Below are 24,036 nucleotides of genomic sequence, written 5' to 3'. Positions count from 1 at the left end.
GAGGGCTTTCACACTGCAGCGGTGCGCTAGCAGCATCTTTGGAGCAGTGAAAGGAGCGGTGTATTCACCGCTCCTACCCATTGAAATCAATGGGGCAGCGCGGCGCTTTGCGGGCGGTTTTAACCCTTTTTCGGCCGCTAGCAGGGGTTAAAACAGCCCGGCTAGCTGCCACAGAAACGAAGGTAAAGCGCCGCTAAAAATAGCGGCGCTTTACCGCCGACGCCGCCCCAGTGTGAAAGGGGCGTTACTGTATTATTCCCTAAAATGGACCCTTAGCACTTGAAACATAACTAAAGGCAAAACTTTTTCTTTCGCTTCAGATAGAGTAGAGAGGTATTAGAGCACACAACCGCGTCCTCATTAGGGAGATTTACACTTTCCATTTGCCATTTTTACCATTCTCCAGCTTTTTTTTTTTTGTCAAAGCCCAATTGAACAAGCTGAAGTCAGAGGATGATTGGCTACTATGCACAGCTGCGCCAGATTTTGTACTCTCCAGTTTTAGTAAAATCAACCCAACTGTGACAAAACTTTAAAGTAAAGCTTAATTTGCCAAGGTTGTGTTTAGGATCAGGTTGGATTTCCCCACCATGGTCCGGAGAGTGATAACAACCTAAGCAAAAAGGTTCAAAACTTTGGCCCAAGAGACAAAAAGGTTTTGTGGGTGCAGTTCTGCTGTAAAGCCACGTTCACACCTGCGCTTTGGCCTGAAAGAGTCCCTGCAATGCCCCAGACAGCCTCATTGAAAGCAGGTTCCCGCAGCCAATTGCGGCCACTCACGTTATCGCCTATATGGCAATTACCTGTAAGTGATCAGCCCTGGGTGCCTTAAGAGATTCAGAAGTCGGGCAAAACCTGAATGACTATAGAGTTTTTCATTTACCGTGTCTTCATTAGGAGACCACTGAAGATCTTCCACCGATTTAGTATGGCCAATGAATGGTCTTTGGTCAACAAGCCAAGTTCCGCCTTCTTTAGGGTTCCATAAATGGATGTTTTTGTTACAATCACCAGTAATCAACCTCCCTGATGGAAAAAAGGGAAGAGCAGAAAGCTAAATTGTACAGTTGATGGAATATACTGTAGCCTCCTAAAAGCATAGAGAAAACAAATTAAACAAATGTAGCCAATATATAGCTGTAATGCTCTCATACCTAGTAAACAGGCTCTGAATATAACTAGGAGACACTTCCAGATGCCAGGTCAACTTTCTGTCATTGTGGGCTCTGGAGAATGCCAACACAAAGCTGACCCTTCCTGCTACTTGGAGGTACACTATATTAACAAAAGTATTGCGGTGCCTGCCTTTACACACACATGAACTTTATTGGCATCCCAGTCGAAGTCCTTGGATCCAATATGGAGTTGCTCACCCTTTGTACCTATTACAGCTTCAACTCTTCTGGGAAGGCTGTCCACAAAGTTTAGGAGTGTGTCTATGGGAATGTTTGACCATTCTTCCAGAAGCGCATTCGTGAGGTCAGTCACCGACAAGGATAAGAAGGCCTAGCCCGCAGTCTCCGAATTCATCCCAAAGGTGTTCTATCAGGTTGAGGTCAGGACTTATGGACCTTGCTTTGTGCACTGGTGCGCAGTCATGTTGGAACAGGAAGGGGCCATTCCCAAACTATTCCCACAGTTGGTGAAATTGAAAATTGTCCAAAATGTCTTGGTATGCTGATGCCTTAAGAGTTCCCTTCACTGGAGCTAAGGGGCCACGCCCCAACCCCTGAAAGACAAACCCCACACCATAATCCCCCCTCCACCAAATGATGAGCAAGTTTGGGGTGGAGGAACTTTACTGACCTGCAGAGTCTTCAACTCAACCTGATAGAACACCTTTGGGATGAATTTGAGCGTAGACGGCGAGCCACATCAGTGCCGAACCTTAACAAATGCGCTTCTGGAAGAATGATCAAACATTCCCACAAACACACTAAACCTTGTGGACAGCCTTCCCAGAAGAGCTGAAGCTGTTATAGCTGCAAATAGTGAGCCAACTCAGTATTGAACCCTACGGACTAAGATAGGGATGCCATTAAAGTTCATGTGTTTGTAAAGGCTTTTTTTTTACCAGATAAGAAATCAGGTAAAATAAACCTTTTGCCAATACACAATCTGCAATGCAGCATTCTAGCCTAATAGCAAATATGCATTTTGGCAATCATAGTACAGCATCCACATTGAAACCGCACATACCCTGTATAGTCCAGTAACAGAACGTCTCCCTCTGTTTCCTGACAAGCAACGGAGAGTTTTTGCACCTGCTTAGCTTTACATCCTCAGTGGGCATACTCCCAGCCTCACCGTCTACTCTTCTCTGCAATGTTCACTCCTCATTTACACAAGATCCTTTTGCTTCCTGTCTGCAGCACTGGAGGGTCCCTACACACCAGGGGTGGACTGACAACTCAAGGGGCCCCCGGGCAACAGGAGATTATGGGGGGCCCAGGAAATAGGATATTATGGAGCCCCTGGGCAATAGATTTTGGGGTCACACAGTATACACACACACAGTATACACAAAGGTACTGGAGAGGCAGGGCAGCTATAATCTTGTGATTTTTTAAAATATACAGGATTTTTACATACTGTCCCTGGTTTTATTGAGGCTGGCAACCCTGATGGGGCCCCTTAGTGGCATGGGGCCCTCGGGCAGTGCCAGAGTACCCATATGGTCAGTCCGCCCCTGCTAAACACAGTTTTATACTCTCACTAGCAAACGTGTGCCTGTTCACTGAATGTGAACAAATATCACTATTCATGTTTTGGGGTGAATGTGGTATGAATGAACAAACACAAAGTACTGAGTTCTGGTGAATTATAGAATTTGACAGTATTGTAGTTTGTAATGAACATAATGCAGATCACAGTAGTCCAGAGTTATATACACAGCACACAAAAATATAGGAGTCAAGACTGACTTTAAGCAAAATGTAGAGATAGCAATGGTCCTTCTGTAACATACAAAACATTGTATAGCATGCTGTACAATGTTTTGTCCAAATGATGCAGCATAGAGCATAGCATACAGATTGCAACAGTCTGGAGTATGTTCCATTCTACTTGGTGTAAAGTGCAGTGGCCTCAAGTGTCCCCTTAATCTGCAGCAGCCTCCCAAACATTCCTTTCATGGCTGAATGCCAGCTGTATTTGTAGACAAAGCTCAGACTCTTGCAGGTCATGTTGAGGCTTGTGGCCAAGCCTGATGGGCAACCTTACCAGTTGACTGAGGGCCGGTTTCCACTGCTGCGATGTCAGACATCGCATGTGATTCGCACCGCACTGCTGTACAAATCACAGGCGATGCATTATCAGCCATTCATCCAAAAATTTACAGTTTGCACTGCAATATGCAAACTCATCTGGGGGTGTCATTAACTTTGTATGGACACTCCCAGCAGTTTGCATAGTGCAGTGTGAACTGCCATCGGGAGAAATGCGATGTGGGATTCGCAGAGTTCCCACATCGTTGCAGTGTGAACCGAGCCTCAATGCACAGGAGGCAGGAGGGGTTTGGAAAGTTTTCGGCATTACCATCATGTGCTGCAGCTTTTGATACACTTTACATAGTTTGTTTGGGCCAGCTTGGTCCAAACAAACTATGCTCCTCACTTACATGCGAGCCCACTGGATGTGTTGTATAAACTAGAGATACACCGAAATTTCGGCCGCCAAAAGATTTAGACCGAAAATGGTGTTATCTGCATTTGGCCAATAAGAGAATAAGGTGCTAAAAAATGACACCACAAATTCGCAGCAGTTTTGGGCTGATTTTACCATGATTCTGTGCTTATGGTGCGTTTTTCATAGTTCATGTGACTCAAACGTAACACAGGTGCGTGTCAATGATACATTCTGGAATGCGTTTTCAATGCATTTGAGGTGCGTTTTTTGTGTATTTTTTAAACTGATCAAAAATGCACCAAGCTGGATTTTTAACGCCACAACGGACCAGTGTGCAGACATACACAGAATTTAAAGGGATATATTTTTCTTGCGCTAAATGTGCCAATAATGGTCGACAATAAATTCATATTCATTTAACCACTTGCTGACCGCCGCACGACGATGTACGTCCTATTTTTGAAGAGGGATATCTCGGTAACGGCAGCAGCTGCTGCCACAACCGAGATATCCATCTCTTCAGGCGGCGGTCGGCTGTACGATAACGGTGGTCTCCGCGGCGGATTCCCCACGAGATCACAGCTATCGGCGGCGGGAGAGGTGCCACCCCCCCTTCCGCCGCCCTCCCGCCGCTTACCGGAGCCGTTGGTAGCGGCGGAGGCGATCGGGCCCTTTCATCTGCTGGGCATAGAGACAAGTGAGGCTAAGATGGCCCCCACTCATCTCTATACCATAGGAGGGCGGAAGTGACGTCAAAACGTCACTTCCGCCCATACCTCTTAAAAGGTATATATTTTTTTAAATGTCAGATTTTCTTTTTTTCTTTTTTTTGTTGCATTTTAGCCCAAATATGAGATCGGAGGACTTTTTGACCCCAGATCTCATATTTAAGAGGACCTGTCATGCTTTTTTCTATTACAAGGGATGTTTACATTCCTTGTAATAGGAATAAAAGTGATCCATTTTTTTTTTTTTTTTTTTAAACAGTGTAAAAATAAATAAAATCAATTAACCACCTTCAGACCGGACCATTTTGCTGGTAAATGACCAGAGGTCTTTTTACAATTTGGCACTGCGCTGCTTTAACTGGTAATTGCGCGGTCATGCAATGTTGTACCCAAACAAAATTTGCGTCCTTTTCTTCCCACAAATAGAGCTTTCTTTTGATGGTATTTGATTGCCTCTGCGATTTTTATTTTTTGCGATATAAACGTAAAAAGACCGCAAATTTTGAAAAAAAATGATATTTTCTACTTTTTGTTATTAGAAAAATCCAATAAACTCAATTTTAGTCATACATTTAGGCCAAAATGTATTCAGCCACATGTCTTTGGTAAAAAAAAAGTCAATAATTGTATATTTATTGGTTTGTGCAAAAGTTGTCACATCTACAAACTAAGGTACGTTTTCTGGAATTTACGCAGCTTTTAGTTTACGACTGCCTATCTCATTTCTTGAGGTGCTAAAATGGCAGGGCAGTACAAAACCCCCCCAAATGACCCCATTTTGGAAAGTAGACACCCTAAGGAAATTGATAAGTGGCATGTTGAGCCCATTGAATATTTTATTTTTTTGCCTCAAGCGATTGAATAATGACAAAAAAAATTTTTTTTTTTTTTTTTTTTACACAAAGTTGTCACTAAATGATATATTGCTCACACATGCCATGCGCATATGTGAAATGACACCCCAAAATAAATTCTGCTGCTTCTCCTGAGTACGGGGATACCACATATGTGGGACTTTTTGGGAGCCTAGCCGCGTACGGGGCCCCGAAAGCCAAGAACCGCCTTCAGGCGTAAATATTTGACTTCACTCCTCACTACCTATTACAGTTTTGAAGGCCATAAAATGCCAAGATGGCACAAAACCCCCACAAATGACCCCATTTTAGAAAGTAGACACCCCAAGCTATTTGCTGAGAGGCATGTTGAGTCCATGGAATATTTTATATTTTGCCACAAGTTGCGGGAAAATTACAAACTTTTTTTTTTTTTTTTTCACAAAGTTGTCACTAAATGATATATTGCTCACGCATGCCATGGGCATATGTGAAACGACACCCCAAAATAAATTCTGATGCTTCTCCTGAGTACAGGGATACCACATATGTGGGACTTTTTGGGAGCCTAGCCGCGTACGGGGGCCCGAAAACCAAGCACCGCCTTCAGGCTTTCTAAGGGCGTTACAGTTTTGAAGGCCATAAAATGCCAAGATGGCACAAACCCCCCCCAAATGACCCCATTTTGGAAAGTAGACACCCCTAAATTTAGGGGTACACTAGTGAGACTAGGTAATAAATGGCGGGTGCCCTGAAACTATAAAAAAATAACTAACCAACCAGCGTCACCTGTAACAGTTATATGGTGATCACTGGTGAAAGGGTTAACTAGGGGGCAATCAGGGGGCTTTATGCGGTAGTATATGGGGGTCCCTGGCGCTATAAAAAGCTGCGGCGAACCTAAATACCTACCTAACTAGCGTCACCTGTGACACTAATACAGTGATCAGAAAAACGATCGCTTATTAGGCTGGGTTCACACTGGAGCGATGTGGGAACGCCACGAATGCGCGGCGGGTTCCCGCATTACATGCCTCCCGGCGGCAGTTCACACTGCCCTATGCGAACAGCTGGGAGTGTCAGTGAAATGTTAATGACACCCCCAGATCAGTTCGCATATCGCAGTGCGATCTGCAAACTCGGATCGCATGGTGTGAACACCCATGCGATCCGATTCTGCTGCGGACCAAAAAAAGGGTCCCGTGCGAGTTTGCGGCGGGTGCGACACGAATTCGAATCGCACAGAGATCGGATGTGATTTGCACTGCAGTGCGGTGCGAATCACATCCATTCTCATAAACCGCTGCAATGTGAACCCAGCCTTAGTGACACTGGCGACGGGGGGTGATCACGGGGTTAAACCTTTATTGGGGGGGTTAGGGGGGTACCTTAGAACTAAAGGGGGCTAACCCTAACTGCCCTAACAGTTATTACAGTCACAAATGACACCCGCCGGGTGATCAGGGGGTTAAACCTTTATTAGGTAATAAATGGCGGGTGCCCTGAAACTATAAAAAAATAACTAACCAACCAGCGTCACCTGTAACAGTTATATGGTGATCACTGGTGAAAGGGTTAACTAGGGGGCAATCAGGGGGCTTTATGCGGTAGTATATGGGGGTCCCTGGCGCTATAAAAAGCTGCGGCGAACCTAAATACCTACCTGCCTAACTAGCGTCACCTGTGACACTAATACAGCGATCAGAAAAACTATCGATTATTAGGCTGGGTTCACACTGGAGCGATGCGGGAACGCCATGAATCCGCGGCGGGTTCCCGCATCGCATGCCTCCCGGCGGCAGTTCACACTGCCCTATGCGAACTGCTGGGAGTGTCAGTGAAATGTTAATGACACCCCCAGATCAGTTCGCATATCGCAGTGCGATCTGCAAACTCGGATCGCATGGTGTGAACACCCATGCGATCCGATTCTGCTGCGGGCCAAAAAAAGGGTCCCGTGCGAATTTGCGGCGGGTGCGACACGAATTCAGCCATACTATCTGTATGGCTGAACTCGAATCGCACAGAGATCGGATGTGATTTGCACTGCAGTGCGAATCACATTCGTTCTCATAAACCGCTGCAATGTGAACCCAGCCTTAGTGACACTGGCGACGGGGGGTGATCACGGGGTTAAACCTTTATTGGGGGGGTTAGGGGGGCACATTAGAACTAAAGGGGGCTAACCCTAACTGCCCTAACAGTTACTACAGTCACAAATGACACCAATGCAAAAAAAAAAAAAAGAAAAAAAAAGCAATTGGTGTCACTGTGACTGGGGGGGCAGGGGTAATTGGGGGGTGATCGGGGGGTAAAGGGGGGGTGTGAGTGTGCCTGGCATGTTCTACTGTATGTGGGGTGTGTTGGTGCAACTCACCGAACCTCTCTCCTCGGTGCCGGAACGAAAACTACCGACACGGAGGAGAGAATACATCACTTCCTCTCCTGTGTTTGCATTACAGGAGAGGAAGTGATGTCACCGGACATTTTCATTCGCCGGGAGCGATCGCGAGGGAGTGGCCATGAATGAATGGCCGTCCCCTCGTCCGGGATCGCTCCCGAACAAAAACCGACCGCCGCAGGCAAGGACGTACATGTAAGCCCTTATGCCTGCCCGTGCCATTCTGCCGACGTACATCGGCGTGCGGCGGTCGGCAAGTGGTTAAAATAAATAAGAAAAAATTTTTTTTTTTTAAAAACACCCCGTCACGACGAGCTTGCGCACAATAGCGAGCGCATACGTGAGTAGCGCCCGCATATGAAAATGGTGGTCAAACCACACATGTGAGGTATCGCCGCGATCGGTAGAGCGAGAGCAATAATTCTAGCCCTAGACCTCCTCAGTAACGCAAAAAATGCAACCTGTAGAATTTTTAAAATTTCGCTTATGGAGATTTTTGAGGCTAAAAGTTTGACGCCATTCCACGAGCGGGCGCAATTTTGAAGCGTGACATGTTGGGTATCAATTTACTCGGCGTACCATTATCTTTTACAATATAAATAAAAAATTGGGCTAATTTTACTGTTGTCTTATTTTTTTATTCAAAAAAGTGAATTTTTTCCAAAAAAAGTGCGCTTTTAAGACCGCTGCGCAAATACGGTGTGAAAAAAAGTATTTCAATGACCACCATTTTATTCTCTAGGGTGTTAGGAAAAAAAACAATATAAAATGTTTGGGGGTTCTAAATAATTTTCTAGCAAAAAAAACTGTTTTAAACATGTAAACACCAAGTCTGAAAAAGAGGCCTGGTCCTTAAGTGGTTAAATTGACATGAATTTTAAAAACTCAACTACATATAAAAATATAAATATATTTTTTCAAAACAGTCAGTTTCAGTTTTCGGCCAAGCACATCCTGCATTTTCGGTGCACCTTTAGTATAAACTGTATGTAGCTGAGGCTACATACAGCACGGTTTTCCAGATTCTAGTTGACACCCTATCTCATAACTGGGACAGAGTGAGCGGCACTCAGCCATTCAGAGAAATCAATGTATTCTATTAAATTAAAAGCAGCACAGCTCCGAGGAAGGGGGTGCGTCCCTGAAACGTGTCAGCATGCTTGCAACGCAAGGTTGTTGAAGTATTTGTACTTTGTACCTCATGGCATCTTCCTATTTACATTCCGTTTACCTCTGCGAGTATGCATTTTATTGGTTTTAGGTCTTTTATTAAAATCTATTTTTTACTGGGGTAATGCTTTGTTTTTTTAACGTTTCCTCTGATTGTCCGAGTCAGAGAGGTGGGCTGATTTCACAATCTCTGCTAATATGCTCCGGGTAGGATACAGGAAGTCTCGGCTTGAACCCGGAACATAGGTATGCTGTATGTAGCCTCAGCTACATGCAGTTTATACCGCACATCCAGCGTCCCCACATGTTAGGGAGGGACAAAGTTCATTTTGACCAGCTTGGCCTGTCAAAGTGGTTTAAGATGACAAGGTCTGGGAGGCTGCTACAGGCCTGTGAGGTTACCTTTAGGTGCCTTCACTTCATACTGGCAGCAATTGGCTGCCCTCCAGTCGTGGTCTTTAAATTATTATTTGTGAATGAGCAAGCATATTCAAGTGTGAACACACTTTTTTAGTTCTGGTTGCATTTAAAAAGTAACCAACAATATGATAAATACTATTCTGCTTGTTTATGATTAATTTCAAGGCCTTCCTATACACTGCTCTAAGATAAATGCAGTTCTGACCAACAACAATGGGCACTATATGCAAGAGGCTTAAATGGAAAAAAAAAAAACACGATAAACAGCAAACAGTCTTGTACAGCGATTTGAAAAAGTATTCACACCCCCTTGAAATTTCCATTTTGTCATGTTACTACCAAAAAAGTTAATGTATTTTATTGGGATTTTTTGTGATAGACCAACACAAAGTGACACATAATTGTGAAGTGGAAGGAAAATGATAAATGATTAAGATTTTTTACAAATATGTGAAAAGTGTGGCGTGCCTTTGTATTCAGCCCCCCGAGTCAATACTTTGTTGAACCACCTTTTACTGCAATTACAGCTGCAAGTGTTTTTGGGGATGTCTCTATTAGATTTGCACATCTAGAGAGTGACATTTCTGCTCATTATTATTTGCAAAATAGCTCAAACTCGGCCAAATCGGATGGAGAGCGTCTGTATTCTTAGGGTCATCCTGCTGGAAGCAGAACCTCCACCCCAGTCTCAAGTCTTTTGCAGACTCAAACAGGTTTTCTTCTAAGATTGCCCTGTATTTGGCTCCATCCATCTTCCCATCAACTCTGACCAGCTTCCCTGTCCCTGCTGAAAAGCATCCCCAGAACATGATGCTGTCACCACCATGTTTCACGGTGGGGATGGTGTGTACAGGGTGATGTGCAGTGTTAGTTTTCCGCTACACAGCATTTTGCTTTAAGGTCAAAAAGGTCAATTTTGGACTCAACTGACCAGAGCACCTCCTTCCAAATGTTTGCCGTGTCCCCCACATGGCTTCTCGCATATGGGACTTCTTACGGCTTGCTTTCAACAATGGCTTTCTTCTTGCCACGGTTTCAGATTTGTGGAGTGCACGACTAGTAGTTGTCCTGTGGACACATTCTCCCGCCTGAGCCATCAATCTTTTCAGCTCCTCCATGGGCCTCTTGGCTGCTTCTTTGATCAATGCTCTCCTGACCCGGCCTGTCAGTTTAGGTGGACAGGCATGTCTTGGTAGGTTTGCAGTACCATAAGCTTTCCATTTTCAGATGTTGGATTGAACAGTGCTCTGTGAGATGTTCAAAGCTTGGGATATTTTTTTATAACCTAACTTTGCAACAAACCTCTGAGGGCTTCAAAGAACAGCTGTATTTATACTGAGATTAAATTACACACAGGTGGACTATATTTACTAATTAGGTGACTTCTGAAAGCAATTGGTTCCACTAGATTTTAGTTAGGGGTAACAGAGTAATGGGGGCTGAATACAAACACACGCCACACTTTTCAGATATTTGTAAAAAATGTTAAAAACCATCTATCATTTTCATTCCACTTCACAATTAAGTGCCACTTTGTGTTGGTCCATCCCATAAAATTAATTTACGTTTTTGGTTGCAACATGACAAAATGTGGAAAATTCCATGGGGTATGAATACTTTTTCAAGGCACTGTATATGTTTAAGTTGGATGTAATGCACTTTAGCGAAATCACCTTCCTTTTGTCCCTACCTGCTGTCTTTAGTGACCAATCCATAGCAAAGCCTTCAGTCATGTGACCAGAGAACGAGTAGACAGGTTTGATTTTGGCTTGTTCTTCTTTCAGAAATGTAGCCAAGTTCTGGGGGTCCGACACGGCTGCCAACTGCTTCTGCAGATCATAGATTTCCACCTGACCCTTCTCTGACCAAACAGCAGCTACAGGGGTGTCCATCAGCGTCGTTACCTGGGAAAGGAGCACATTGTCCAGTTACTGAATCAAGTGTGCCCAAAAGCAACATTAACAGCTAAATTACTATATTCTTAAGATATTCATCAACTTTATCTCTCAGAGGTGGAGCTTGGAGAGAGGGTGTAAGACTTCACATGTGCAGCTATGAATAGGAGCAGAGCTCGCTCTTGTAATGCTGAAGGATGAGCATCCAACAGCTGTGGCATCATCCTGGAAACAGGACGGGATGGGAGTTTTTTTTACAGGCTTCAGAGGGGACCAATATAGCTTACAGCTAAGCAACGTAGTGCATTTTCATCTACTGAGGACCCTTAGTTGAATGGGCTATTTTATGCAAAACGTTAAATAAATATTTATGGTAGCTTTAGGTTAGTTAGCTAATTTCCTGGACAAAATGATCATTACATTCTGGATCAGCTGTGTGAGGGGGCACAACTTTTATTGCCTGGACTTGGACATTTAGGCCCCTTTCACACTGGGGCGGGAGGTCGTCGGCGGTAAAGTGACACTATTTTTAGCGGTGCTTTACTGACGGATTTGCGGTGATATTAGGCCGCTAGCGGGCAGTTTTACCCCTCGCTAGAGGTTGAGAAAGGGTTAAAAACCACCGCAAATCGCCTCTGCAGAGGCGCTTTGCCAGCGGTATAGCCACGCTGCCCGGTTGATTTCAATGGGCAGGAGCGGTGTATACACCTCCCCTTCACTGCTCCAAAGATGCTGCTAGCAGGACTTTACCGTCCTGCTAGCGCACCGCTCCAGTGTGAAAGCCCTCGAGACTTTCTCATTGGAGAGACAGCAGCAGCTGGTTCAGGTCGGTTTGCAAGCACCATTTTTAGCGCAATAGCGCCTGAAAAATGGCCCAGTGGGAAAGGGGTCTTAAGGCAAACCAGTCACTTGGGCTTCTGTTTTTCTTAACAGAAAAATAAATAAATAAATAAAAAGACACTTGGAGTATCACGTTATTCCATGTGAAAGAATGTTTATTTTCATATCATTCATTTAATCACATTCATTGCATACATGTGCAATCATATTTGTTGAGCGGTCGGTGACCTGGATAGAAAGTAGAGAAGATTCCAGAATGAGGTCAAAGACATCAATAAAAAAAAAAAAACGACAGAGGTTCTATCCCTTACCGATTACACCAGAAAATGCTTTGATTTGTACAAAAGTCCCATTGAAAATAAGTCACAAGCACATTGCGATTGTGTAAAACCAAGCTGAGCTTGGTTGAATAATTTTCACATCACTGACCTTGTATATAAAGTGAAAGAAAGGACAAGAGACTGGTTTATATTAAGCCTTCAGGGGGCCGGGTCTCACCCATGTATGCCTTATATTCATTGTTACTTTGATACAAAAATGGAACAGTAGAACAATGTATTTGTCAAACTGAAGGGCTATGCCGGCTCTCAGATGGGGAGAATTGTTACAACGATGTATTGCATTATTGATAAAACTTTAAACAAGAAAGGACAAGAGACTGTGCTGCCCAATGCAATCAATTTCCATCATTTTTAAAGGACAACTTGAAGATGAAAAGAAAAATCATTCCTTTCTATAGTTTTTCCCCATTTTGTCCTGCAAACCACCTTCTAAAACCAGAATGGAAGAGACTTTTGCCATTTACCCGCACACGGTTAATGCCTCCATAATGTGGGACCATAGCAAGCTCCAGCTGTGGCTTCTTCTCCTCATCCTCATCTTCACTCTCACTGCTCTCAGAATCGGAGCCCTCCGTCTTCTCTTTGCTGGTCCGGTGCAGGTTGTGCATCTTCATTACCAATAACCTAAAATTAATACAGAATATTGGAAAAACTCCAGGTGTAAAAAGCTAAAATAAAAAAAAAAAAAAGTGTTTGTTTCTGGTGCCAACTGTAAAATGTTGGTTTTTCCATCATGATGCATAGTAGTCCATTATGCTTTACCTTTGCAGGCAGACAAAGAAGAAGTAAACCCATCAGGATTTACTCCCTCTGTATGGTGTCCCTAATCTGCAATGAAGAATTAGAGCCGTGGGACACCATTTTCAATATTTGAAGCAGCTACTGCAGAATCTGGAATTCTGTTGAATGCTATCCCTTCAAACTCCCCAAGAGATACCAGAAATCGGAGAAAAATCTCACTGCAACAAAGCAGCAGGACACAAGTCATTTAACTTGCTATAATACACTATATTACCAAAAATATTGGGACGTCTGCCTTTATACGCACATGAACTGTAATGGCACTCCAGTCTTAGTCCGTAGGGTTCAATATTGAGTTGGCCCACCCTTTGCAGCTATAACAGCTTCAACTCTTCTGGGAAGACTGTCCACAAGGTTTAGGAGTGTGTCTATGGGAATGTTTGACCATTCTTCCAGAAGCGCATTTTTGAGGTCAGGCACTGATGTTGGACGAGAAGGCCTGGCTCACAGTCTCCGTTCTGATTCATCCCAAAGGTGTTCTATCAGGTTGAGGTCAGGACTCTGTGCAGGACAGTCAAGTTCCTCCATCCCAAACTTGCTCATCCATGTCTTTATGCACCTTGCTTTGTGAACTGGTTCAAATCATTTGTTGGAGGGGGTTGGGGGGTTGTTTTTCAGGGGTTGGCTTGGCCCCCTTGTTCCAGATAAGGGAACTCTTAAGGCGTCAGCATACCAAGACATTTTGGACAAGTTTATGCTCCCAAATTTGAGGGAACAGTTTGGGTATGGCCCCTTACTGTTCCAACATGACTGCGCACCAGTGCACAAAGCAATGTCCATAGCTCCCCCCTTAGCTTATCATAGCTCCGATTTGGACCAGTGAACAAAGTAAGGTCCATAAAGACATGGATGAGCGAGTTTGGGGTGGAGGAACCTGACTGGCCTGCCTCGACCCAATAGGACACACTCATGGAACGAGGCATCCCAATACTTTTAGTAATATAGTGTATGTTAAAACCTCCAACACAAATCCATAAAGCGAGGGTATGCCCAGTTTTAGTTTAGTGGATGGAGCAAAAAACATTGCAAGGCATTCATCTTGTCTAGGTACTCTCCAGGTCTTGTTTTCCAAACATAGATTTATAATCGTGTCCAAGATGCATTAAAGTGATATTAACCTCCTCCCGTCCAGTCACTGTATATATACAGCCAGACAGGAGCAGCGTCAATGTGGGTGGACATACCGGCACTCCCCCTGCATTGGCCACTGGTGCGTGTTCAGCACAGTGATCTGTGAAGGCTGATCTCTGATCTTTGTACTGGGCTGCTGTGAGCGGCCCTGGTATGTGATTGCGTGGACCAATCATGGTTACAGCGATTGCCATTTACCACTGAAAGCTCGTTTATTACTGTGTGATCTCTGTAATTGGTCACAGCAAACACGGTACCAGGGTCAATTACAGCAACTCTGTGCCATGTGATAACTGTGACCAATCAAAGCAGTAAACAAAGGTTTCATGAATGAAACCTTTGAACAGTTTTACCAATTGCTTTTTGTAGTGATCTTCACATAATAAGCAATCAGTGCAAAAAATAAAGATTTTGTGTCCCTAATCTCTGACACACCAGTCATATTGTGCATAATCGTGTCAAAAATAAAGTGTAAGCGCCCAACTTATATGTATATAACTCTTAAAGTGATATAACAAAATACAAACGTATGTGCACACATGTGTAGCAAATAAGTGTAGTGTGACCCCAAAAGAGATGGGGATAATACTGGTATATACCGTATATACTCGAGTATAGGCCGACCCGAGTATAAGCCGAGGCCCCCAATTTACCCCCAAAAAACTGGGAAACCTATTGACTCGTGTATAAGCCGAGGGTGAGATATGCCTGTCCATCCCTGTGTGTGTGTCCATCCATCCATCCATCCCTGTGTGTGTGTCCATCCGTGTGTGTGTGTGTGTGTGTGTGTGTGTGTGTGTGTGTGTGTGTGTGTGTGTGTGTGTGGCCTTGTGTGTCCAGCCTACCTGTGTCCCCAGCCTCCGTCCGGTCCCGTCCCGTCCCGAGCCGAGCCGAGCCTCCGTCCGGTCCCGTCCCAGGATCACCGCTCTTCGTCGGCGCCCATTTTCCTGTTCAAATGCCGCGCCTCCCTGTCTGTGATAGGCGGAACACAATTTCCCAGCAGTCTGTGTTCCGCCTATCACGGCCATCCTTTCATCCTCGTCCGTAGTACGAGGATGAGCGGATGTCCGTGATAGGCGGAACACAGGCTGCTGGGAAATTCAGTGTTCCGCCTATCACAGGCGAAGGCGGAGCCGGAGGCGCGGCTTTTGAATTAGAATAGAATGGCCGCTGTCTGTCTGCTCGACACGCTGATCGAGCAGGCAGACAGCGATGACTCGAGTATAAGCCGAGGGGGGCACTTTCAGCCTCAAAAAAGAGGCTGAAAATCTCGGCTTATACTCGAGTATATACGGTATATCAAAAAAATTGATAAAATAAAGTGACAACCTGTAAATGTGTGCATAAAATCAATTAAAAACTGTATAAATGCTTGTCCCAGTGAAGAGAGAAACAAAACAAAAACCAATCAGCATATACACATAGAAGTATAACTAGTAAAGGTGATAAAGTCCATAATGAGACGTGCAAGATATCAGTCCCAATGTGCTACGGTGTCAACCGAGATCCTGTGTTGTTGTGACCAAAAAGATGTTCCACCCTGTGACGCTCCCACCACCTTGCGGAGTGCAGGCTTACCGGATGAATATGAATATTGTGCATAATCACCACCACACTAGTCCCAGTATCCCAGATCACCGCCACACCAGTCATATTATCCCTAATCACCGCCACACCAGTTACAGTGTCCCTGATCATTATCAGAAGCATAATTTATGCCCCTAGATAGCCTTTTAGATGGGCAGTCAATACATCGGGACTACACTATATTACCAAAAGTATTGGGACACCTGCCTTTACACACCCATGAACATTATTGGCATCCCAGTTTTAGTCCGTAGGGTTCAATATTGAGTTGGCCCAACCTTTGCAGCTATAACAGCTTCAACTCTTCTGGGAAGGCTGTCCACAAGGTTTAGGAGTGTGTCTATGGAAATGTTTGACCATTCTTCCAGAAACACATTTGTGAGGTCAGGTACTGATGTTAGATGAGACGCAGTCTCCGCTCTAATTCATCCCAAAGGTGTTCTGTCGGGTTGAGGTCAGGACTCCGTACAGACCAGTCAAGTTCCTCCACCCCAAACTTGCTCATCCATGTCTTTATGGACTTTGCTTTGTGCGCAATCATGTTGGAACAGGAAGGGGCAATCCCCAAACTGTTCCCACAAAGTGGGGAGCATGAAATTGTCCAAAATATCTTGGTATGCTGACACCTTAAGAGTTCCCTACTCTGAAACGAAGGGGCCAAGCCCAACCCCACACCATAATCCCCCCTCCACCAAATGATTTGGACCACTGCACAAAGTAAGGTCCATAAAGACATGGATGAGTGAGTTTGGAGCAGAGGAACGTGACTGGCTTGCACAGAGTCCTGACCCCAAACCGATAAAACACCTTTTGGATGAATTAGAGTGGAGACTGTGAGCCAGGCCTTCTCTTCCACATTAGTGCCTGACCTCACAAATGTGCTCCTGGAAGAAAGGTCAGTCTATGAAGACTGGGATGCCATTTAAGTTCATGTGCGTGTAAAGACAGGTGTCCCAATACTTTTGACAATATAGTGTATATATCAAGGGTAGGCAACCCCCAGCACATGAAGACTCGGCTCCCTCCCCATCAGCAGAGCAGCACAGGGAAGTGTCAGCGAGACACTAATGCATTCCAATCTCAGTGTTCAGTGAAATTGGAATGCATTAGTGTCAGTGTTAGGACACATGAGAAGGCGATTCAGTAGCGAGACAGAAGAGCATGGGGATACGGCGGTGGAGCAGATGTGCATGGAGGTACAGTGGTGGGGCAGATGAGTAGGGGGGTTACAGTGGTGGGACAGAAGAGCAAGGGGTACAGTGGTGGGAGGGATGAGAAGGGAGTTCAGCAGTGGGACAGAAAAGCAGGGGGGTACAGTCATGTGGCAGATATGGGGGGGGGGGGAGGGAGGGTTCAGTATTGGGGCAGAGTAAAAAGGATGTACATTGGTGGGACAGATGAGCAGGGGGTTACAGCGGTGGCACAGAGGAGCAGGGGGTACAGAGGAGAAAGGAGGTACATCGGTGGAACTCATGAGCAGGGGGTTACAGTGGTGGGACAGATAAGATGGTTCAGTGGTGGGGTAGATGTGCAGGGGCAGATGTGCAGGGGGGCTACAATGGTGGGGCAGTGATCTGAGGTGTGAGGTGCCTGAATTGGGGCTGATCTGAGGCGTGAGGTGCCTGAATTGGGGCTGATCTGAGGCGTGAGAGAGTGCAGGACGTTAATTTCTCACTACTAAAAATAGTTTAATGCTACTACACAGAGCATATTTTACCCCTAAGAGACTATTGCAGTTTGGACGGAGAGCGGATGCCAACTGCCCCAGGTGCCAGGACACAGGGATTCTGATACACATGGTATGGAGGTGTCCAAAACTATTTTGCTACTGGGTAGGGGTACTTGACACTATTAATGTAATCTATGAGGTAAAATTGGAAATGGATCCCAGATTATGTATTTTAGGACTGGGAGAGGGAATGAGAGGTATGTCAAGTAACATAAAAGTAGTGACCAGATGCTTATTTCAGGCTAGAAAGTTGATAGCACAGAAGTGGCAAGTAAACCCCCTACAGTAAGTGAATGAATCAATACAGTCACGGAAACAGTGTGGAGGGATAAAGTAACAGGCAAAGAGAGAACTATAAGGAATTTGAACAAATGTGGAGACCGTGGATGGTAAAGATGGGCTACCTCATAAAATATATGCTAGGTTAAGAAATGAGGGGGGAAGGTGGTTCATATAGGCCACATTAAAAGGGTTAGGTAACTATAGAGACAATTGAAACAAGGTTATGTTGAAATCTTTGTTGTTAGAAGGCCTGTAAAAAGCTGTAAGAATTGTTTTATCTTTTTTGTGAATGTTGTTAAAACTTTTTTTGAATAAAGAATATTAAAACGGAAAAGTAGTTTACAGCATTTACTTTATAAAAAATCCTTTTCGTGATTGAGAGTGAAGTTGAAATTTGTTTGTTATAAAATCGGCACGCTCAATTTCTTTGAAAACATTTTTCGGCACACTGTGCTCAAAAGGTTGCCTTATCCCTGGTCACTGCTACATAGTTTGTAGACTAACTTTTACACAAAGTAAATATACACCGATTTTGGTTATTTTTTTACCAGAGAAATGTAGCAGGATACATTGGGGCCTAAATTAATGAGAGAGGAAAAAAAGGATTGCAAAATGTTACAAAAGAACCTAAGAACAATGTGTTTATTCAACATTCGGTATTTTTTCATTTATATAGCAAAAATAAATAAATTCAGTGGTGAACAAATACCACCAAAGATAGTTCTACATGATGAAAATTTGATTTGAGTACAGCGTTGCATCCTTAAGCAATTGTCCGGACCTGAAGTTGTTAAAGCTCTTTTTTCTTTTATGCTTATAGCAGACCCTACATGCACTTGCTATTCTTTTGCATCTTTAATCTCTTTGTTATTCTTCTCCTCTGTGCTGACTCTTCTGTGACCGGGTCACACGGGATGGCATCATTTATGCAGTTGGCCCCTGTGCCTCCTGTGGAGTTTCTTTAGCCTGGGTTCATACTTGTAGGGTGTGAGATAACGTATTTCTGTGCACATCACATGCAATGTCTGTGCGGTGCGATTTGAGCCATTTATTTTGTATGGCTCAAATCGGACTGGCAAATGGTACAGGACCCTTTTTTTCAGCACATGTAAAAACCCACACGATCCGATTCTTGCAATCACACTGAATTTTGAGAGCCGTTTCGGGGTGTCGTTAACACCCGCAGATGATCACATGGTAGTCATGCGATTTCAATGCGGTGTTGGGAACACGCAGGATTTCGCTGCGTTTCCCACATTGCATTAGTATGAACCGAATCTCCACTTCATGTGCGCTCCTGTTAGGAACTACAATCATTTGTGTAGCCATTCCCAGCATATAGCAAGTGCAAGAAACAACCAAAGCCAATCCTCTCCTCTACAGTGGTGACTGACAGCAGCTGCCGAGCTTTGGTTGTGTCTCCCTTCCACTGCCTGGGTGTGCAGCGCTGGGAGTGCTTGTATGCAAGATTCTATTTTAAAACAGGAGCGCACACAATGTGGAAACTCATGTGAGATTCCATAGGTCATGCCAGGCACAGGGGGCACTCACATACCTGAAGTCAGCCAGCCCGGCTTGGACACAGTCAGAGAAGCAAGCATGGAGGAGAAAAACTGCAAAAACTGCAAAGAATAGCAAGAGCACCTAATTAAAAAATGTTTTATTTATTATCTCTTTAACCACTTGCCTACCAGGCACTAACACCCCCTTCCTGCCTAGGCCATTTTTCAGCTTTCAGCGCTGTCGCACTTTGAATAACAATTGCTCGGTCATGCTACACTGTACCCAAATTTTTTTTGCATTTTCTTCACACAAATAGAGCTTTCTTTTGGTGGTATTTAATCACTGCTGTTTTTTTCTTTTTTGTAAAAAATAAGACCAAAAATGTTGAAAAAAAAAAAAAAGGTTTGCAACTTTTTTCCTGTCAGTAAATTTCGTAACTAAGTAATTTCACCTTCACGGATGTGTGCTGATAGGTTGAACTGGTGTGCATTGATGAGGTGACACCAATATGCCGCACTTATGGGGAATGATAGGTGGTACTGATGATCATTGATAGGCGGCACTGATGATCATTGATAGGCGGCACTGATGATCATTGATAGGCGGCACTGATGATCATTGATAGGCCGCACTGATGATCATTGATAGGCGGCACTGGTGGGAACGGATATGTGACACTGATGGGCAGCAGTGATGGACAGCAGTGATGGGCTGCACTGATAGGCAACACTGACTGGCATGGCTAATGGGCACTGATTTGTGGCACTTGTGGGCACAGATTCCTGCCACTGGTGGGCACCATATTTTACACTTTATTTCTTTATTGTAATCAGGGCACTGGTGATCAATGCCCCAATTATATCCCTAGATGTCCCCCTGTAAGGAGATGCCCCTGATCGGCTCTCCTCTCCTCACAGTCTGTCAGTGTGAGGCGAGGAGAGCTGATTACCGGTATCTCAGTGTTTACATGTGACCGTCTGTGATTGGACACAGCCGATCACATGGTTAAAGAGTCGCGGAAGCGGCTCTTTACACAGATCGGGGCCACGCTGTGTCCCAGCAACAAGGCATGCGCGAGCGGCCGTTCTGGGCAGCCGTCATATGACGGCCTCCCAGAACAAGACTTGCACTGCCCCGCCGTCATTTGACAGTGTGCGGGCGGGCAAGCAGTTAAACAGCTGCATACAAGTTGAAATAGATGACTCTAAGTTTAAAACAAGAATAAAAAAGGCAATAAATCATTGCATTACCTGTTGCCTTGAGCGGTGTCAGATTGCGTTCCAGCACAGAGAAACAGAGTCAGAGGGTAGTCTGAACGACTGTCCCCTAAAGTATCCAGAATGACATCAAAACTTAAACATGGCGCACCTGAAAACAGGAAAAATATATTAGAAGAGACATGGAGAGCCACGGACTTGTGTCTGTTTACACCCTCCTACCTCCAGTCTGATCTGGTCTTCTTATCTGATCTGTTGTCCATGTAGGTGGACGAAATCAGAGATAGTCGGGTGTAAACGCGCCCCCCCCCCCCCCCCCCCCGTGATTGCTGTGACGACTGAGAGACCCCCCCCCCCGTGATTGCTGTGACGACTGAGAGACCCCCCCCCCCCCGTGATTGCTGTGACGACTGAGCGACCCCCCCCCCCCGTGATTACTGTGACGACTGAGCGACCCCCCGCCCCCGTGATTACTGTGACGACTGAGCGACCCCCCCCCCCGTGATTACTGTGACGACTGAGCGACCCCCCCCCGTGATTACTGTGACGACTGAGCGACCCCCCCCCCCGTGATTACTGTGACGACTGAGCGACCCCCCCCCCCGTGATTACTGTGACGACTGAGCGACCCCCCCCCCCCGTAATTACTGTGACGACTGAGCGACCCCCCCCCCCCGTGATTACTGTGACGACCCCCCCCCCGTGATTACTGTGACGACCCCCCCCCCCGTGATTACTGTGACGACTGAGCGACCCCCCCCCCCGTGATTACTGTGACGACTGAGCGACCCCCCCCGTGATTACTGTGATGACTGAGCGACCCCCCCCCCGTGATTACTGTGACGACCCCCCCCCCCGTAATTACTGTGACGACTGAGCGACCCCCCCCCCTGTGATTACTGTGAGGACTGAGCGACCCCCCCCCCCTGTGATTACTGTGAGGACTGAGCGACCCCCCCCCCCCGTGATTACTGTGAGGACTGAGCGACCCCCCCCCCCCCGTGATTACTGTGAGGACTGAGCGACCCCCCCCCCCGTGATTACTGTGACGACCCCCCCCGTGATTAATGTGACGACTGAGCAACCCCCCCGTGATTAATGTGACGACTGAGCGACCCCCCCCCCCCGTGATTAATGTGACGACTGAGCGACCCCCCCCCCCCGTGATTAATGTGACGACTGAGCGACCCCCCCCGTGATTAATGTGACGACTGAGCGACCCCCCCCCGTGATTAATGTGACGACTGAGCGACCCCCCCCCCGTGATTACTGTGACGACTGAGCGACCCCCCCCCCCGTGATTACTGTGACGACTGAGCGACCCCCCCCCCCGTGATTACTGTGACGACTGAGCGACCCCCCCCCCCGTGATTACTGTGATGACTGAGCGACCCCCCCCCGTGATTACTGTGACGACTGAGCGACCCCCCCCCGTGATTACCGTGACGACTGAGCTACCCCCCCCCCCCGTGATTACCGTGACGACTGAGCGACCCCCCCCCCCCGTGATTACCGTGACGACTGAGCGACCCCCCCCCCCGTGATTACTGTGACGACCCCCCCCCGTAATTACTGTGACGACTGAGCGACCCCCCCCCCCCTGTGATTACTGTGAGGACTGAGCGACCCCCTCCCCTGTGATTACTGTGAGGACTGAGCGACCCCCCCCCCCCCCCGTGATTACTGTGAGGACTGAGCGACCCCCCCCCCCCCCCCCGTGATTACTGTGAGGACTGAGCGACCCCCCCCCGTGATTACTGTGACGACTGAGCGACCCCCCCCCCCGTGATTAATGTGACGACTGAGCAACAACCCCGTGATTAATGTGACGACTGAGCGACCCCCCCCCCGTGATTAATGTGACGACTGAGCGACCCCCCCCCGTGATTAATGTGACGACTGAGCGACCCCCCCCCCGTGATTAATGTGACGACTGAGCGACCCCCCCCCCCGTGATTACTGTGACGACTGAGCGACCCCCCCCCCGTGATTACTGTGACGACTGAGCGACCCCCCCCCCCGTGATTAATGTGACGACTGAGCAACCCCCCCGTGATTAATGTGACGACTGAGCGACCCCCACCCCCCGTGATTAATGTGACGACTGAGCGACCCCCCCCGTGATTAATGTGACGACTGAGCGACCCCCCCCCCGTGATTAATGTGACGACTGAGCGACCCCCCCCCCGTGATTAATGTGACGACTGAGCGACCCCCCCCCGTGATTACTGTGACGACTGAGCGACCCCCCCCCCCGTGATTACTGTGACGACTGAGCGACCCCCCCCGTGATTACTGTGACGACTGAGCGACCCCCCCCCGTGATTACTGTGACGACTGAGCGACCCCCCCCCCGTGATTACTGTGACGACTGAGCGACCCCCCCCCCCGTGATTACTGTGACGACTGAGCGACCCCCCCCCCCGTGATTACTGTGACGACTGAGCGACCCCCCCCCCCGTGATTACTGTGACGACTGAGCGACCCCCCCCGTGATTACTGTGACGACTGAGCGACCCCCCCCGTGATTACTGTGACGACTGAGCGACCCCCCCGTGATTACTGTGACGACTGAGCGACCCCCCCCCGTGATTACTGTGACGACTGAGCGACCCCCCCCCCGTGATTACTGTGACGACTGAGCGACCCCCCCCCGTGATTACTGTGACGACTGAGCGACCCCCCCCCCGTGATTACTGTGACGACTGAGCGACCCCCCCCCGTGATTACTGTGACGACTGAGCGACCCCCCCCCCCCGTGATTACTGTGACGACTGAGCGACCCCCCCCCCGTGATTACTGTGACGACTGAGCGACCCCCCCCCCGTGATTACTGTGACGACTGAGCGACCCCCCCCCCGTGATTGCTGTGCAGACTGAGCGACCCCCCCCCCCGTGATTGCTGTGCAGACTGAGCGACCCCCCCCCCCCCCGTGATTGCTGTGCAGACTGAGCGACCCCCCCGTGATTGCTGTGCAGACTGAGCGACCCCCCCCCCCCGTGATTGCTGTGCAGACTGAGCGACCCCCCCCCCCCCCCCCGTGATTGCTGTGCAGCTGCTTGCCACAGGACACAGTGACAATTGCTGTAATAGCTGCGACTACTAGCAGTTTCCAGAGGTATGGCATGGGTAAAGATACATTAATCCAAGGTACACAAATAGAACTATGTATACAAAGCATGCCTGGAGCTCATCTGTAGAGATCAGAATATATAGGTCACTATTATGTCATTAATCCTGGCAGCCCCCGGTGACATTGTATGAATGGTCTGACCTGTCTGTGCCTGATGATAGAGAATGTAGGCATCATGGTCCATCACCAGCTCCTCTCCCTCCTCCAGGGGCTTCACCCCGGGTAAATACACTCTCTCCGGACCCGTGTCTTTCTCTTTTTCCTCATTCTCCTCCATGATCTCATCCTCCTCTTCCTCACTCTCAGTCCCCTCCATATCTTCATCTTCCTCCCGTGCGGGATCTCTCCATGTGGGTTCCCCTGTGCCCGACATGATGGGAAAGGGAAAGCGTCACTT

At 46.9% G+C, this 24,036-nt stretch overlaps 1 protein-coding gene across 1 annotated transcript in view; it reads right to left on the bottom strand.

Moving 5' to 3' along the window:
* GRWD1 (glutamate rich WD repeat containing 1) overlaps nucleotides 1–24,036 on the bottom strand; it is a 33,870-nt gene extending 9,834 nt beyond the window's left edge. Inside the window, exons 1-5 of the mRNA XM_077457434.1 lie at nucleotides 23,781–24,036; nucleotides 20,539–20,656; nucleotides 12,720–12,879; nucleotides 10,870–11,083; nucleotides 884–1,026 (exon numbers count right to left, since the gene is read on the bottom strand). Coding sequence (XP_077313560.1) covers nucleotides 884–1,026; nucleotides 10,870–11,083; nucleotides 12,720–12,879; nucleotides 20,539–20,656; nucleotides 23,781–24,012 — 867 coding nt within the window. The 5' untranslated portion in view covers nucleotides 24,013–24,036. The remainder of the gene's footprint in view (nucleotides 1–883; nucleotides 1,027–10,869; nucleotides 11,084–12,719; nucleotides 12,880–20,538; nucleotides 20,657–23,780) is intronic.

The sequence above is a fragment of the Lithobates pipiens genome, unplaced genomic scaffold (assembly GCF_037356315.1).
Source record: "Lithobates pipiens isolate NorthernLeopardFrog02 unplaced genomic scaffold, aLitPip1_a1.2 Scaffold_27, whole genome shotgun sequence".
In the NCBI taxonomy this organism is placed as follows: Eukaryota; Metazoa; Chordata; class Amphibia; order Anura; family Ranidae; genus Lithobates; species Lithobates pipiens.
Note: the sequence above shows the minus strand (reverse complement) of the source record. Positions and strands in the feature narration are given on the sequence as shown.